At 39.0% G+C, this 18,301-nt stretch overlaps 1 protein-coding gene across 1 annotated transcript in view; it reads left to right on the top strand.

Moving 5' to 3' along the window:
• LOC139318809 (cytochrome P450 2J2-like) overlaps positions 1-15,132 on the top strand; it is a 92,210-nt gene extending 77,078 nt beyond the window's left edge. The window contains exons 8-12 of the mRNA XM_070946429.1: positions 8,806-8,982; positions 9,702-9,843; positions 11,870-12,057; positions 13,066-13,207; positions 14,948-15,132. Of these exons, the coding sequence (XP_070802530.1) occupies positions 8,806-8,982; positions 9,702-9,843; positions 11,870-12,057; positions 13,066-13,207; positions 14,948-15,132 (834 nt within the window). The remainder of the gene's footprint in view (positions 1-8,805; positions 8,983-9,701; positions 9,844-11,869; positions 12,058-13,065; positions 13,208-14,947) is intronic.
• The last annotated feature ends 3,169 nt before the right edge of the window (positions 15,133-18,301 follow it).

Raw genomic sequence — 18,301 nt, 5'->3', positions numbered from 1 at the left:
GACCCAGTGTCACCAGTTGACTTAGTGCTTGAATTGGAACTAGAACTCAGAATTTCTGCTTCTAGGCTGTTGCATTAACCACTATATCAAAGTGGTTCTTTCCATGAAGGAATCCATCATTTCAGTATCACCAACATAGCAAAAAATAAAATAAATAAATAAAATCCCTGCCAGTCTGGACACCATTTCAGGAGTACTCTAAACATTTCAATACTTAAATGTTAGTCTTTTGGTCCCTCTTGTAGCTAGTGTTGAATTAGAGCTTAAATGCAAATGAGGTGACCCTGTAGTTTGTAATCCACAGATATATAAAAGAATGACAAATGAATACAAATTGGAGAGAAAAAAATAAAAACTCAGCTGGGAAGAAAAACTGAAATCTCCAGTGAAAAGAAAATATGAAATCTCAACATGCAGTTAGTCTTCTTTTTTTGTGATATATGCAGTACGATGCAGTAAATATATGCAGTACGATGCATATACTTTTGGTATACATGGTATCTGCAGTACAATGCAGTGGGCCATGTGCAGGTCTGTACATTGGGGAAACAAAACAACTACTTCATAAGTTCATGGCATAACATAGGAGAACAAACACATGAGGACTATATTCAGCAGTCCATGTGATTTAAAAAACAGAGACCACTCTTTTGAAGACAGCAGAGACCACATTTTGGACAGAGAGGACTTCTGGTTTGAAAGAGGGGTCAAAGAGACCATCTATGTCAAAACTGAATAGCCTTCTCTCAGCAGAGGAGGAGGGATAGGAAATCACCTATCTCCAATCAACAAACAGTCCTTTCAACAGTTCTAAGAAGGCTCCACACACATTTGCACCATTCATGTGACCCAGATGACAACAGATAAACCTCCAGGTGAACTTAATGACTCAATAAAAGAATGCAATGACCAGCAGTCTGCAAGGAATATAAATCCTTCCATTCCCCACCATCCAGTCAGAGCTGCAGAAGTTTCTATAATGAGAAGCAAAACATCTTCAAAGAAAAACCAGAAAGTCCAGTTGCCTCTTGAAAAAGCACCTTTGGGTTCTTCTTCTATAGGTACTGGACTTCTGCCGATCTACGCTAGGACTATATAGCTTACAACTATAATTGAGCCCAGAATTTTAATCATAAATCATTGCTGTCACAAGTTGAGTTGTACTTGATTGGACTTGATTTCACAACCCATTTTTATGATGGTTAAGTGAGTCACCATGGATGTTAAATCACATGTTCAAAATTCTGATTCCAGCTTATCCAATGGGCAATTTTGGTTGAAAAGTGACAAACATGTCATAAAACATAATTATGTGGCTGAGGGATGCTGCAAATGGCAAATGGAATCCAGTTACAAAGCACTCAAAACACAATACAGAAGGGTGATACCGCTGGTGTATCTCTGAGAACAGGTTATAGGTGTCCTGGATAGATTAATCCATAACCCTGTAGCTCCATGAAAACCTATCGAGACAGTTAACCTTTCTTACCTTCCAATAAAGGAGACAATATTCCATCACCTAAACTTTATTCAACACTGGAAGATCCAGTAAAACTAGAACGAAAATAAACAATGGCATATGATAATAAGTTGAATATATACCATATTTTTCTGATTATAAGACACACCTTTTCCCCCCAAAAAAGAGGGTGAAAATCTGGGTGTGTCTTATACTCCGAATATAGCCCCATCCAGCTTCTCAAACGGAGGTTTCAGAGGCTGAAAAAAAGCATCAGAAACGAAGCTTCAGAAAAGAAGCCCCCAAACAGAGTTTCAGAGGCTTTTTTTCTGAAGCTCTGTTTCGGAGGCTTTCAGAGGCAGGAAAAACTTTTTTTTTCTGAAATGGAGTTTCAGAAGTTTCAGAGGCAGAAAAAAAAAAAGCAAAAATAAGCAAGGCACAGAGCTCACAACCAACAAACCTGTTGCTAAAATTCACCTCTGGGAACAGCTGATTGGGGGTATTCCAGAAGGCCGATCCACCTGCCTATCAGCTTTTTTCTTATTTTCCTCACCAAAAACTAAGATGCGTCTTATACTTCGGTGCGCCTTATACTCCGAAAAATACGGTAATAACTAGCAGCCATTTTTCCATAAAAGAAACCAAGTGCTCCTAGCTTTAACCTGGCCTACTTACTGGCCTTCTGCTCCTAGCTATAATATGACCAAAAATATAACTACCCCTACACAACCCAGGGCCTAAACTGCCTAAAGTTGCATAAGGATACACTGCTCATATCTTGAGATTGCAGCTCAAGAACTGTGAGTGGCTTCTCTGGATGCAAGATGGAGGCTGGAATGGCCTCCCTTTCTTTCTTTTCCCCACAAATGCTTGTTAACAAGAAGTGACAAGACAGGAAAGGGGAAGAAAGTAATATTCCCCGAACACTTCCTTATGAAGGGAACATGTTGCACCTATTTTGGCCAGTAAGACCAGGATTGCTAAACTTTACCCATAACTAGCTAAAGAGAAAGAAATTAACCCTGTCCTGCTAGAAAAGCAAATGATTTGGGGATAGAATTTTTTTCGAGTCCATGGCAGGGGTGAAATCCAGCAGGTTCTGACATATTCTGGAGAACCAGTAGCGGAAATTTTGAGCAGTTCGGAGAACCGGTAGTGGAAATTTTGAGTAGTTCGGAAAACTAGCAAATACCACCTCTGGCTGGCCCCAGAGTGGGGTGGGAATGGAGATTTTGCAATAGCCTTCCTCCAGGAGTGGGGAGAGAATGGGGATTTTACAGTATCCTTCCCCTGGAGAGGGGTGGGAATGAAGATTTTGCAATATCCCTTCCCCCAGGAGTGGGGTGGGAATGGAGATTTTGCAATATCCCTTCCCCTGCCATGCCCACCAAGCCATACGACGCCCACCAAGCCACCCCCACAGAACCGGTAGTAAAAAAAATTGGATTTCATCACTGGTCCATGGTAACTTCGACCAGAGGTACTTGTGCTTTTATTTACTTAGCCAAGCGTTTGACCCTGCTGTCTGTCCAATCACACCAGGAGCAGGGGATGAGTTCAACTCTGAAGTAAATCTTATTTATGATGTTCTATATCTGCTCATCATACACAAGTATCTCAGGGGGTTTACAGGATTAAAATGCACAAACCCACCAACAACCCAAGGATAAACTATGACCTCAGCGGATGCAAATGTCTTGGGAATCAGTCAGGTGTTCAATACTGTGAGATGTAAAAAAAACCCAGCAAACCTCATAAAAAGTAAAATGGAGACCATGAACAAGTAAAAAGCAGATTTATTTTATATATGTTTGTTTTCTGAGGTTTTCACGGGTGTTTGTATGTAGGTCTTTGGTTATTCGGGTTTTCTCCCACGTAAAATTGGAAGTGTCTTGGCGATGTTTCGACGAAGTCTCATTTGTAGGGTTGCCAGGTCTGCTTCCAAAAAATAGCGGACAAGCGGGGTGGAGTGGGGTGGTTAAGTAGTAAAAAAATTTAAAAAATTTTTTACAATTAAATTATATATTTTCTTACAAACATTTTAACACGTATTAAAATAATCACTTCAAAACTTTACTTAAAATTCAAAACATCAAATATATTATAATAATATGTAAAATATTAAATTACATTTTACTTTGCTGTCATGTGTATTTTTTATTTGACTGCGCAGCTTTGATCAATTCTTTGTGTTTAAGGAATAATTCTTTAATTTCAGTACCACGTTGAGAAATATTAAAAAATATACAAAGTTCACTTCGAACTGATGGTACAAGCAGTTGGTTACGTTCGTCAGTCCACAAATTTCTCATGACGCTGAAAATTCGTTCAACGTTTGTATTTGATACTGGAATTGATGCACAATACTGGAACAGTTTCAGTAAACTCGGAGCTGGCTCTTTCTTTTTTTTTTTTTTCCTCCTCCCTAACCCCCCCTCACCCTCCCCACCCCCCATGGCTTCTCCAAAAGTAAAATCCAAATTCATATCAAATTATATAATACTTTACCATCCTTTTAAACCCCCCCCACATGCTAACCATTTCTTTCTAACATTATTATTATATCCCCCTTATACTATACATTTCAAAGCAACCTTCAGCTATAAAACTATATAATAAATCCTAATTTAACATTTATTCAACTCATAATCTACCCATTTCCTCAACCCCCATACATATATCTCCTAATTCAAATCTTTTACGTATATTTATATCTAAACCTAACATCCCTTTTCCTAGACTAAACAATCAGTAACCTAACCCACCTCCACCCATTTTCCTACAGGTCTACCATACATAATATTTTTAATATCTTTGTTCTTCTGCCCACACCACACGACTAAAAAATATTTCCATATATAAATAAAATCCTCAAATGACTTTAAATTTGTAATCCATATAGTATCTTCTGTAATGTCTTTCAACTAGATTATTAATTCCATCGCCCATGTTGGGGTAACATCAGGTTCAGCTTCCAACAGTATATTCAGTATCTTCCATTACCATCTGCCCCCATCAATAGTAAGTATTTTCGTATATAAAAAACCACCCGAGTGACTTTATATTTATATTCCATATAGTATCTTCTGTAGTGTCTTTTATCTAGATTATTAATTCCAACCACCATATTGGGGTAACAACCAGATCTTCTGCATGCCCCAATCCCATAGTTCTCTTGCCTTATAACTCAGCATATACGTAATCCATTTTTCAAAGAGTCCAAAATAGAAAGTTCCAATCCACTCAATCAGAGGCCATCTTCCACATCCCAAAAGCACCAGCACTGCAGAGATCTGTTATTCTTCTCAAAATAGTATAAGTCAATAATTTGCCTCAGTTATGTTTTCATGTATCAGCCATCTATAAATCCCGCTTATTATATTTAATCGTCTCTTCAGTAACTGGCATTAGACTGTTGTTTAGTTTAAAAAAATTTAGTTTTGTAGAACCTGCTTCTTCTTTTCTTAGCTTTTTGTGGTTTAGATCTCCATCCTAGTTGCCTTTCTAGGACTTGTATATCAGCTGATTGATTTCCATGCTGGTCTGTAACTTGATAAGACATCTCATTAAAATCCAAAGCCGCCTCTCTTATATTTATAGGTAATCCAGCTATAACCTCTAAAGGAGAATCCAAAAGCAGCTCGTCCAAAAGGGCCTCTGTAACTTGCTGTTTTTCCATTACCTCCATCTCCATCTGCTTAGCCTGAGTTTCAATCTCTTGTTCATTTTGCTTTTCTTTATTCCCCTCCTGTGTTCCTGACACTGATGGCATACGTGGAGATGTTGGATCCATTTTAAAAACCTTGTAGTAAAATTCTTCCGCTTTTTCAACAGTATTTAGTTGGTATCTTTCTCCTTGGTATCTCAATATTATACCGACTGGAGCATCCCACCTAAATGGGATGTTTTGTTTCTTTAGCTCAGTCACCAAAAATCCAAATTCCTTTCTATCTTTTAACATCTTGGACGGCAGCTCTTTATATATCCAAATCTTCCTTCCATTCATTTCTGGAGTGGAGTTAAAAGACTTTTGCACAATATCATTTCTTATTCCTTTATCAGTAAAGTAAATCACCACATCTCTAGGCAACTGCCTTTGCTTTGCAACCCAAGAATTTACTCTGTAGGCCTTATCAATCTTACAGGATACCTCTTCAGGATTAACCTTTAAAATCACGGCCAGAACTTCAGCAGACATCTTTGTCAAGTCATCTCTGTTATTTTCCTGTATTCCCCTCATTCTGGCCGCAAATTCCATGGACCTGTATTGCATCATTGTGACTTCTCTTTCAATCCTTTGTTTTATATTATCTGCATTGTAAGTCTTGTGATCAGCTTTCTTTATTTTAGGCTTTACTTCTGAGCTATTTTCTTGAATATTTATCAAATCATTTTCAATTCTTTGTATTTTATTGTCCAAATTATAAATCTTATAATCAGCTTCCTTCATTTTAGACTCTAATTCTAAATTGGTATCTTTATCCATCTTTATAACTATTTCTGAAAAAGTTTTCAAAGCTGTTACAAACTGTTGTTTCAGATTATCATACTTTCGTTGTACCATCTCTTTAATTTCCTGCCTGAATTTTTCAAGATTCTGGTTCACAATCTCATCATGTCTTGCCATCTCCTCCAAACAAATTCCTTTAGGTCTTTAGAGCCATTCTTCTGAATCTGTAAGCTCAAAACTTGCTCATATGATTTGTAAATGGGGGACCCCCCCCCCACAGCTTGGTTGTCTGGCTTTGTCAGTTTTAACGCCATCCTGCCACACAAACAAACTCTTTAAAAAAAAAGAAAGAAAAAAAGGACTTTTCTCCAAACAATATCAATATAAAGTCTCTAAGAAGGAAGAAACATGAAATAGCCAAGTCAATGTCACTTCTTTGCCCTTTTTTAACCTACAAAACACAACACAACACAACTGGCTCACCCACAATGTAAAAGCAGCTGTGCTAGACCCAAAATGGCCCCTGCAACAAGCAGGAACCTCACACAGCCACAAAAAGCCGAAAAAACCAACTTTCACACTTTACACAATCAAAATTCCACATACAGTTTTGTGAGATTTTGTGTGTTTGTGTAGTTAGAGTGAAACACTATAGAAACACACTAAATCTCAGAAAGCTGCACAAATATTATTATTATTTTTATTATTTTAATATATAAAAGCAGCTAAATTTAAAACTTCCTAAACTTTAAATGGCTAGGTCTAAAAAAAGAACAACTAAAAAAAACCCAAATTAACTATTTTTTTTAAAGCTCCCAAAGGGGAAAAAAACTTACCCAATAGAACAGGGGTCTCCAATCTTGGCAACTTAAAGACTTGTGGACTTCAACTCCCAGAATTCCTCAGTCAGCTTTGCTGAGAGTTGAAGTCCATAAGTCAAGGCAGGCAGGCAGAAAGAGCTGCTCACCGATGAGCTTGATTGCAGCCAGGGATATTCAGTTGATTGCTGATGCATGGATTGCGATCGTCATGCAATCAGCAACTAAGGTAAGCAAGCCGGAGGCTGGGGGGGGGAGAAAAAAAGGAAGTTTTTTCTTTTACATGGCTCTGGCGATCCTGATCCTGAGTTGCCTGATTAGCAGGCAACTCAGCTGGGATGTCAGAGCTTGGCTGCTCAGAGCCATTTAAAAGGAAAAAAAGGCTCTGATGGTGGTGGGGTTCAGCTGGGCATGGGGGGTGGGGGCAGGGATTTTTGCTACCGGTTCTCCGAACTGCCTGCCGCCATCGCTACCTACTCGCCCGAGCCGGTCCGAACTGGGAGCATTTCACCCCTGCTTTAATCCATTTTTTGCGCTGTTGTGTAAAATGTGATTATTGCAATGAGCAGCTACAATATTGTCATTTTCCAGCAATAATTTTTGGTAAACAGATTTGTTCACTCCATAATTGACCGATGCATTATCTGCTGAGTAAGCTGAAACATTATTTATTTCCAATTCGTTATCACTAAGAACTCGACACAGCTGATTTTTTATTGATGTAGAATCTTTGAAAGAATCCTCATAAAAGTCTAAAATTTTCACACACAGTCCTTCTTCACAAGTAAAATATTGTGCAACAATGGGATACATTTTGCGATTTCCCTTGTTTGATGCTTCAGTGGAGAGAGAAAATGGAATTCCATTTTTAAGATAATTGAGAACCAACTCAATAGAAAAAGGATACAAAACCTCATTGACAATAGCTGATGATTTGGTTCTTCCACAAGACATCTTTTTACAATTTCTGAATCATCCAAAATTTGCTTCATTAACTTAATACCGCAATCTTGAGCCAGGAAAGAAATATGGTGTTTGATCCCATGGTAAGTTTCAGCCATTTCAGCTACAGTCACTTTCTCACTGAAAGAGGAGTCTTTAACAATGAAAAACGAATTGATTCGCTTGTTGCTGGAAGCTATTTTCTCCTTATCTAAATGATTTTTTGTGCTTGCATGCTGTGTGACAGCTTTTATACCATTATATTCAATTGTGAACGATTTCTGACACAATTTACAGTAGGCCGTTGTATTTGTTCTGTCGGTTTCGTTGTTGGTAATCCATGCAAAAGTAGCTTCCCAGTCTTTGGTGTATTTGCACACTCCTCTCTTTCATTTTAAAGAATTCAAAATCTCGCCGCTGTCACTCTCATCACTCGACGCCATTTTAGGTCAGTCGATAAAAGCTACAATACATTTTAAAAATGTGAACTGTACATAATTTTATAATATATTTTTATTTTAATCTCATCATTAATTTTTTCGGAGAATCGAGTTCAATGGATATTCGATCTTTGTCTCATTCTAACTTATGAAAAAAAAAAAAACACGATTCTCCTATCCTTATTCTCTTAGACTGTACAGCTTTAGATTACGTACCATTTCAACATAAAGCTTTTGAATTAAAAAATGTCCACTATTTTGTGAAAAAAAATAGTGAACATAATGTGAAAAAAGCGGACTGTCTGCTCAAATAGTGGACACCTGGCAAGGGTACTCATTCGTCATCTTCAGGCTGAAGATGGAGTGGGGTGGAAATGGAGATTTTACAGTATCCTTCCCCTGGAGTGGGGAAGGAATGGAGATTTGTACAGTATCCTTCCCCTAGAGTGGGGAGGGAATGGAAATTTTATAGTATCCTTCCCCTGGAGTGAGGTGGGAATGGAGATTTTACAGTACCCTTCCCCTATCATGGCCACCAATTCACGCCCACAGAACCGGTAGTAAAAAATGTTGAATCCCACCACTGTCTGACATCATGTACTGTTAAGAACTGTATATTACTGTGAGCTGCTGAGAGTCTTTTTAAAATTGTGGTGGGAAATAAATAAATAACTTTTCCTCTTCCTTTTCTATTAGATGTATAATGTGTTCCCACGATTAATGAGCTACCTCCCAGGCCCCCACAAGCAGGCCTTAGCTTCTGTGGAATTGATTGTCGCCTTTGCAAAGCAGGAAATAGAGAAACACAAGGAATCCAGCTCCCAGCATGAGCCACAGGATTTCATTGATTACTATCTTTTTCAGATGGAGAAGGTATTGGGTTTACTGTGGTTCAATAGAAAAGCAAGGAATTATTATATTCCTTGCTATAAGTAAAGAGGAGTGGCTACTGAGATTGCCTTCATTGGATTTTTCTTCTTTCTTTATGTTGCATAAATTTAAATATGCTAATTTCAGATTGTTTCTAAATAAATGAGAAATATATAGTACCTCTGCAATTTTAGATTCTTGTTAGATCTGGATGATACTATGTGTAGGGAAATAGAAATTCATGTTTGTCATCCTGTCATGTCTGCCCTCCACTTGTTTCCCCTTTTTCTAAAAAAAAATCCATTTAAAAGAGAAGGTCCTCCTCTCCAAAGTTTCCAGAAAAAGACTGATATTTTAGAAGCAACATTTATCAATTTAAAGTTACTAGCTCACTTTATTTACAATTATATGGCTTCAGTCTTGAGTGTGCCATTAGTCTCATCATCACATTCAAGGTATACAGTCTTAATACTGACCCAACCATAAAATAAAAGGAAATGAATTCAATTCCTTCCAAAGCCAAATCTCTCTTTGATCTTGGCTACTTTAAGATAGTGTCTTAGTGTGAACCTATCACTTTCATTATTATACTCCTGCAGTGATTTTCCTATATAACCACAGGCATATATTTATCCTAATGACTTGTGGCACAGAGGGGAAAATAATCACAAAAAATCTGCATAGAATTCCTTGTAATTTTCATTTTCCATTTTAAACATCAGAGCAGGAATGACCCTGACTCTACCTACAGTGAAGAGAACCTGGCTCAGTGTGTTTTTGATTTTTTTGTTGCTGGAATTGATACCACCTCTGCTACTCTGTTGTGGGCTCTGCTTCTCTTGGCAAATCATCCCGACATCCAAAGTAAGTGAAATCTGGGCTGTGGGAAGAAGGGCCAGTCTCTGGTTCTAGAAGACAAAGGAATTATTTGAAAATACTCTCCATAATAATTTTCCTATGTAGATTCTTGACCGTATAAGCAGGAGTAAGAATTTAGCAGGTTTAAAGAAAAGCCAAGAATGCACATATATAGAGTATCCATTCTTTGGATCCTCAATAAAACTGATCTGGATGGAAACGAATTGTTAAGTAATTGTTAACCTTGTCGAAGCATGAATCAGTCTTGATCCCTCCCGGGGAAACTGTAATTAATTAGAGGTGAATGGATCTTGTTTTCCATGCTTTATACTTCAAAGAAAGAAAACCCGAATGTATTCTAAGAAACATTTTATTATAAAAGAAAAACAAAACTAGATAACTACATCTTTACCGGACAAAGGAAAAAATCAGGAAGTTAAAAAAGAAAGAATGTAGACATGCGCAGTAGTCCAATGTCTCACAAGACCAGTCTTATCTCAGTTGCTACAGATAAATTCTCTGGCAAGCTACCGTAAATCTCAGAATGGAAGCTCAGCTGGCAAACACTTAACGCAGTGACAAACCTAGTCTTGCAAAGCTTCTTCTCCTGTATTATTGTACTGCAAACTAGAGCATACAAAACCTTTGCTAGACCAGTTCTCGAATACAGCTCGTCTGCCTGGAATCTGCACTGTATATCGTACATTAATATAATTGAGTGAGTCAAGAGAAGAGTACTCCACTCCTCTGCTCACAACAGAATACTGTATTTTTTGGAGTATAAGACGCACTGGAGTATAAGATGCATCTACCTTTTTTGGTGAAGAAAAGAAGAAAATGAAATCTCCCTCTGCTTCTGAGCAATTTTGCCTTGTTGCAGCAAACAGCAAACAACCTGCTTTACTTTCAGTTTCATTTTCAGCATAGCTTGATAAGCACAAGGAAAAAAAAAATCTGCTCCAGCAATTTACCTCTTTGCAGCAAGCAGCAGAGCCTGAGCAAAACAGCTGAGAGCAAATCAGCTGAGAGTTGGGAGGCTGATTCAATCAACTTGTGCTAATTAGGCTGTGCTGAAGCTGAAAGGAGCTGTTTTTTTCTTGCTGTTTGCTTGCAAGGAGGTAACTGCTGCAAGGCAGAGGCCAAAGAGTAGGGGCCAGTGGGTGGGCGGGGCTACATTCGATGTATAAGGCGCACCTAAATTTTCACCCCCCTTTAGGAGGGAAAAAGGTGTGTCTTATACTCTGAAAAATACGGTACCTTATGCCACCAGGCTTGAAATTTTGGGCTTGGACAACCTAGAACTATGCCACCTATGGACTGACCTAAGTCCCTGCCCAGCACCCTCATGTCCATCACATGGTCCAATCATCCACCGTCCAAACTGAAGACACTCCCCAGTCATTCAACTCCAGGTGCCAGGGCAATGCGTCCTTGACTCTCTGAGAAAGGAATGTTATTTTGACTACATATCATGTACACTCTATGAAATCCCCCCTTCCATTTTACCATGGAGGAAGATGTGGCAGGCCCTGAAGGTCCAAACATAAAATATGGCTTCCAGGTCTGATAGTTATATTCTGTCATTCTGTGTTATCTTTTTAACATTTTTATCATATTGTAAGCTTCACAGAGTCACTGAAACAGTGAGATAGGTAAAATACACATTTTTTAAGTTAAAAAAAAAACATAGTTTGATCCACATTATTTTCAAAACAACTATTTTAACTGAATCAGATTTCCAAACTGGTTGCCATTGAATTCTGAAGACTGACGAGACTGAAGAAGATTCAGTGGAATATTTGAACTGAATCAGCAATTTGTATCACTATACTGAAACTTTTTGGACTGGATCTAATTAGAGTCCAGGAAGGACATTTTTTAATCTGCTCTCCTTTATGATACTCAGAAGGAGGATGAGATTAAATTTAATGCCCTAAAGGCTGTCCTACATCCTAAGGATTAAAATTCAGAAATAAATAAGTGAAACACAATATTAAAAATGAAGATTTTTTTCCCCATCATTCTTTTCTAGAGAAAGTCCAGAAGGAGATTGAGGATGTGTTTGGCTTGTCAGGGTCAATTTCCTACCAGGATCGGAAGAAGCTGCCCTACACCAATGCTGTGATTCATGAAATGCAACGTGTAAAATATGCCACACTATCTGGGCTTCCCAGGCAAAGTACAAAGGATGTAGAGATGAGGGGTTACCACATTCCAAAGGTGAAGAACATGTTCAGGCTATATTGCAGTAGTCCAACACGGAGAGAAAAGCAGAAAATGGCATTTGGACAGAAGGTCTCTGTTCAAGAACTGCCAATTTAGTCAATCAATTGGGCAAAAATTGCAAGCTTTTTTTTTATATAAATTTTTTATTTTTATTTCTCATAAACACATTTACATGTACAGTCATTTTCATCATTTTTCATTCATCATTTCTTTTAACTTTCATTTTTAATTTTTACTTTTTCGGGACTGCTCTTTTACCCTTTACCTTTACTCCAACCTTTCTTCTTCTCCTCCCCATCTCTTCCTTCCTCTCTCTTCTCCTACTTCCTTTGTTCTTTCTCTCCTTCTCTTTCCTATTTCCTCTTCTCTTCCCCCACTCCTCTCTTCTTCCCCCCCTTCTAACCTTCTCCTCTGCTCCTCTTTCCTCTCCCTTTTCTTCCTCTCCTTTTCCCTTTCTTCTTTCTCCTCTCCTCTCCTCTCCTCTCCTCTCCTCTCCTCTCCTCTCCTCTCCTCTCCCTTCCTCTCTCTCTACTCCTTCCTCTCTCTCCTGTTGTTTCCCTTTTCAGTTCAATCTAAAGTGGTATTCGAGCGGCCTTTTGTGGGGTAACAATTATAGGTTAAAATCCAAATACCTCCCAGTTTTAAAGGTAGAACCTTAAATATTGCATATTTATCCTAGGAATATAATAAGAGTCTAAGGGCTGAATGTAAGTTCATAATTGAAGTCATTAATCAATTATGCCATGCTTCTTTGTCCTCTTCTTTGGGCAACCTGGAGTCATAAAGAAATATTAATCCAGCTCTCTGTTTTAATGGGTGGAAAGGAAGAAAGGAAGCTAAGCTGTTGGGTAGTTAATGCTACTCTGAAAACTACTCTAGAAATAAACAAATAGGGGCCCATAAAGGCAAGCTAAAACCAAATGTTTCATCAATGTTGTTTGAACTTTTCTGCCTGTTTCCCTTATGAAACTGCTTCATTTAATCATCTCTTTTTCTTAACAGGGGACCGTTATTGTCCCAGACCTGCGCTCTATTCTTCTTGATCCTGAACAATGGGAGACACCTAAAGAATTCAACCCAAATCACTTTTTGGATAAGGATGGGAAGTTCATTGATCGAGAAGAGTTTCTGCCATTTGGACTAGGTACATCCATGAGCTCAAAGTAGCTTATAACTTATAGGAAGGCTAAGGCTCAGAGTAAGCCAAGATTGGCAACTAATGTTAAAATTAACAACAAAAAGTATGATTTCAGTGTGTCAGGAATAAGAAGACAATCAAGGAAATGAGAATTCCACTAATGGAAGCAGATGTCAAGAAGGTGATAGGTTCAGGGAGAAAGCCAAACAGCTTAATTTCTTCTATGCTTCTGTTTTTATGCAAAAGGAAGAAATTGCTCAACCTATCAAAAGCAGCACTGAGGGAGATAGATAGAACCAATGCACAAATCAAAATAGGCAAGTAAATGGTAAGGCGATGCCTATCCACCCTGAAGGACAACCAATCACCTGGAAAAGATAATCAAGTGGAGGATAAGTGAGCACCTAGAAATGAAGAAGTTGATCACTATATGGCATTATGGGATTGTTAAAAACAGATTGTGTCAAGCAAGCCTTATTGCCTCCTTTCATAAAGTGACTAAATTAGTGGACCAGCAAAATGCTGTAAACATAGTATGCTTAGACTTCAGGAAGGCATTTGACAAAGTAGAGGAAAAAACTGATGTGGTATGCTTTGTTTCATCTGCAGGTCAATGTGCATGCATGGGAGAGCCGCTGAACATTCTACTATTTATAAGATTTAAAAAATGTAGGATAGTTATTGCAATTGGCTGACCAACTATACCCAATGTCTAGTGCTAAATGGTGAGAAGGGGACTTCTCTCTTGTAGGCCCACCTCTCGCCAAACATACCATAGTGTAGCCCAGTGGTGGGTTCCTCCCGGTTCAGCCTGATTCTCCCGAGCTGGTAGCGGTGATGATATGATGTCACCAAACTGGTTCTGCCCCCACCCCCGACCCCCCCGGCCCCCACCCACCCCCCACGTTATTCTTACCTTTTATTTGGCCCCACCCCCAATCTATTGCTGCCTCCTGAGTCCCAGCTGATGGCTAGAGGGAAAAAAAACTGTTTAAACTCTTGCCACGGGGCTTCAAAGGGCCGCCCTACAGCTGATCAGTGTTAAAAGAAAACATATGAGTAGATCAGTGCCTAAAACATACATGAGTAGATCAGTGCCTGCAAAAATACATGAGTAGATCAGTGCCTGCAAAAATACATGAGTAGATCAGTGCCTAAAAAATACATGAGTAGATCAGTGCCTGCAAAAATACATGAGTAGATCAGTGCCTGCAAAAATACATGAGTAGATCAGTGCCTGAAAAAATACATGAGTAGATCAGTGCCTGCAAAAATACATGAGTAGATCAGTGCCTAAAAAATACATGAGTAGATCAGTGCCTGAAAAAATACATGAGTAGATCAGTGCCTGCAAAAAATAAATGGGTAGATCGGTACAGCCCTGCAAGCAGTTAAAACTGGTAAACTAGTACCTCTGCTAAATCCTAAATAATTGTCACATGACCATCAAGCCATGCCCACAAAATAAGCCGCGCCCACAAAACAGGTAGTAAAAAAAATTAGAACCCACCCCTGGTGCAGCCTTTGAAATGGTCTACTATTCAGTTTAAGTTGTATTAAATTCCTCCCTTAAGGCCTGTACACAAACAGAGGAAACTGAGAAAAGAACTCTAGGAATTGAATCTGAGAGAAGCTACTGGGATTCAATTTGGAAATCTCTTTTCACCGTTGCAATTTTTTTTCCAGATTTCCTTCCTACTCTGGAGAACAGATTATTATCCTCTTTATGTCGTGTCTCACATACAGGTCAGCGTGCATGCATCGGACAGCAACTGGCAAGAATTGAGATCTTCATCTTTCTGACCAGCCTGTTGAGGGCCTTCAGCTTCCAGTGGCCTGAAGGAGTGAAAGAACTCAATCAACCCCCTATTGTAAAGATCACAGTGCATCCACAGCCTTACAAACTGTGTGCTATTCCCACACAGGCTTAAATGTATAAAAACAACATAAAAAGCATAAACCTAATTGCAAAATACTTATTCAGTATGGTAAAGATTTGGTTTGTGCCTATTCACTTAATATGCTATTTTGCTTCCTTTTATTATGCACTGAAACTTCTTCAATCTATTGCTGGGTTTACACAACGTATCTAACCAGGTCATTGGAAGAACAAGAGATTGTGTATGGTGGGGGGGGGGAATGCTAAGTTTGCTATGTTTTCCCTTTGTTTCCTTTGGGTGACAATAAAATATATTTCCATTTAGTCTTAGTATCATTTTTCAATTTTAATAAATTTGTCCTACGGGCTTCATGTTAACCAGCCAGAGCAAACTTCATAGATGATCCAAAATGATGCTGACATGCTTGAAGGAATGAAATGATGCTGACAGAATTAATCGAACATGAAAAGATGTGCCAACCAGTGCATTTTTCACACCATACTTAGGCCTGAACCTTGACTTGATCCAAATATAGGCTTCATCTTAAGTCCTCTGTGGTTACAACCTACCGTACTTTTCAGACTATTTTGTCTCCCAAAAGGGGGCGAAAATGTCTGTGCATCTTATAGACTGAATATTACCGAAGCCCCGCTCACCTGCCAGCCATTTTTTGGCCTCCACATGCCCTTTTATCAGGCCTTTTTTCGGCCTTTTTCAGGCCTTTTTTTTTTTTGGCCCATTTTCTAGGCTTTGTGGGGGGGCTGTTTCCGAGGCTTTTTTGGCTCATTTTGGAGGCTTTTTGGGACTATTTTCGATGTATTTTTGGCCTATTTTTCTGAACAAATGGGCTGAAAAAAGCCTCAAAAACAGGCTGAAAAAAGCCTCAAAAATGGCCCCAAAAAGTCTCCAAAACAGGTCAAAAAAGCCCCCAAAACAGGCTGAAAGAAGCCTCAAAAACAGGCTGAAAAAAGCCTCAAAAATGGCCCCCAAAGCCTCAAAAACAGCCCCCCCAAAAGCCTCAAAAACAGAACAAAAAGCCCCAAAAGCAGGCCGCAAAAAGCCTCGAAAATGAGCTGCAAAAAAATCCCCAAAACAGTCCCCAAAAAGCCTCGAAAATGTGCCAAAAAAAGCACTGGAAACAGGTTGGAAAAAGACTGGAAAAGGGCCGAAAAAAGGCCTGAAAAAAGGGAGGCCAAAAACCATTTTTTGTGCATCTTATAGTCCAAAAAATACAGTAATCATTTTCTCTCTAACATTTTCCAAAAGAGGCATTTTTTTGCCGGTATTGCTCCATTTGTCTTTTCTGTCAATTCCTCTCCCAGAATTCTTTGATTATTCAAAATCTTCCTCTAAATCAGTGCAAGCACTCTTTGTCCCTTGGTGTTAATCCTGTCTAGTTCCTTTGTTACCCTTGCATGCTGAAGATTGAGTACATACCCAATGGAAGGGACAGCCACGTTTCTGGCACATTCACCAAACGGCACCTGGAAACCAGTTGCATCTGAATGATACAATATAAACAGACTAGCAGCAAGCTTCCTGGTAAATGGAATATGATCTCACCATGACGGATGTGAATATCCCTGATCTTCAGATCCCCTGATATCTGAGGAAAGAAAAAAACAGACCAAGTGTGTGTTGGTCTCAGTGTGAGTGAGCATCATGATAACGTTTTAGTTTTCTCTTGGTGGCCATGGATTTCTGAATCACTCAGAACTCTGCTCTGAAGGCCTAGAGTTTGATATTTTGGAATATAAGAAGCCTGGATGAATTTGTAAACAGCAGGGCAATGAGGTCAAAGGCAGTGACAAAGGCAGAACAACAGTACTACTCACATCTTATACTTGATTCCTTATGCAGGACCCCACTCACAACTACCTAAGGAACAAAGCATCTTGATACCACCATGTTTTCTCAGAAGATCATTTCCATCTCTCTTCCTCTGACTTGGAGTCATGGCTGGTATAAGAGCTGAAATCCAGGTTGTAGAATCTCAGACATTGGGATACCTGATTTTTCATGAATGTTCCAAATTATATTGGAACAATTTATAATTGATATTTGTTATCGTCATCCCAGGGTATTTAGCTCTCTTCTCCACCTTAAAACCTGATTTCTTTATCAGACGTTCAGACTTGGGTATTTTGATTTTTAACTAGCATTTTCGTTTGTTGTTTCTTTATTTTGAAACTGGCTAAACCTCCAAAGTCATTCAGCTTCTTCATCAAATATTCCATGCCACTTTTGGCATCTTGTGGAAAAATACCTAAATCATCTGCAGAAGCTCTCTGTTTATACACTTCATTCTTAATTTTTACATCCATTGCTTTTCTAATATTGATTTTTTTTTTTGTCCTTTCTCACAGAAAATATTTAATTTTTAGAAAATTTTAATTTTTTAACAAACAAACCAACAAACAAAATACTGTTGGAAGAAATTTCCCTGGTTCGTTCACAGCTGGGAAGTAGCCACCAATGCTGAGAAGAAATAGACATGGAAGCAGCTGCCGGAAAAGGGGTCCTTTAATTCAGGAAGACAAGAAAAGTAGTGACACAGCTCCAGTATTCCTGGGTTGCAAGCAAACTTGGAAGTGTTACTCTGAGCCTTTTATTCTTAATTCCCCTTTGAAGCTCCTGCAGCTTAATGGGTTTATTTGTGTGCCTCTTGTTAAAGGGATTGCCTTGGATCCTGTCTTCCTACCCTAATCCTGTTTTTGGGGCCTTGTCTTTCCTATCCTGGGGGTTAATTCTGCCAAGAAAGAGGAAAAGGGGAATTCCAGGTGAGTTATTTTTAGCCTGATTCCCCTTATTTTAATGGCTCTATTTAAATATTACTATTGTGAGGGATCTCACGAAGATAGATGGTTCGTTGAGGGCACTTCCAAGGAAAGTCAGCACGCAAGGATGCAATCAAATTAAGTCTTTATTTAGAAGTAAAAGTGGAGTAAAATGAGTTCCCTGGCATGGAGGCATCCATGCCTGGATTGAGCCCATGGATCAGTCCCATAGGAAGGTAGAACAAGAGCCAAAGAGCAGCCCCTGTGCAGGGGTTCTTATAGGGGCCCATGGCTCCTCCCTTATCAATGTGTGAGGGGGCCGGAGGGCCATTAACTCTCCCCAATGGGGTTGTAGGGGCTGGAGCTCCTTGACCCACCAGTGGGATTGTTGGAAAAAACATCCTTCTAGGTTCTGCTCCAAGTGGGGAAACAGACACTGGAAA

The sequence above is a fragment of the Pituophis catenifer genome, unplaced genomic scaffold (genome assembly GCF_029215685.1).
Source record: "Pituophis catenifer annectens isolate HBS135680 unplaced genomic scaffold, rPitCat1.0.hap2 SCAF_6, whole genome shotgun sequence".
Taxonomy (NCBI): Eukaryota; Metazoa; Chordata; class Lepidosauria; order Squamata; family Colubridae; genus Pituophis; species Pituophis catenifer.
Note: the sequence above shows the minus strand (reverse complement) of the source record. Positions and strands in the feature narration are given on the sequence as shown.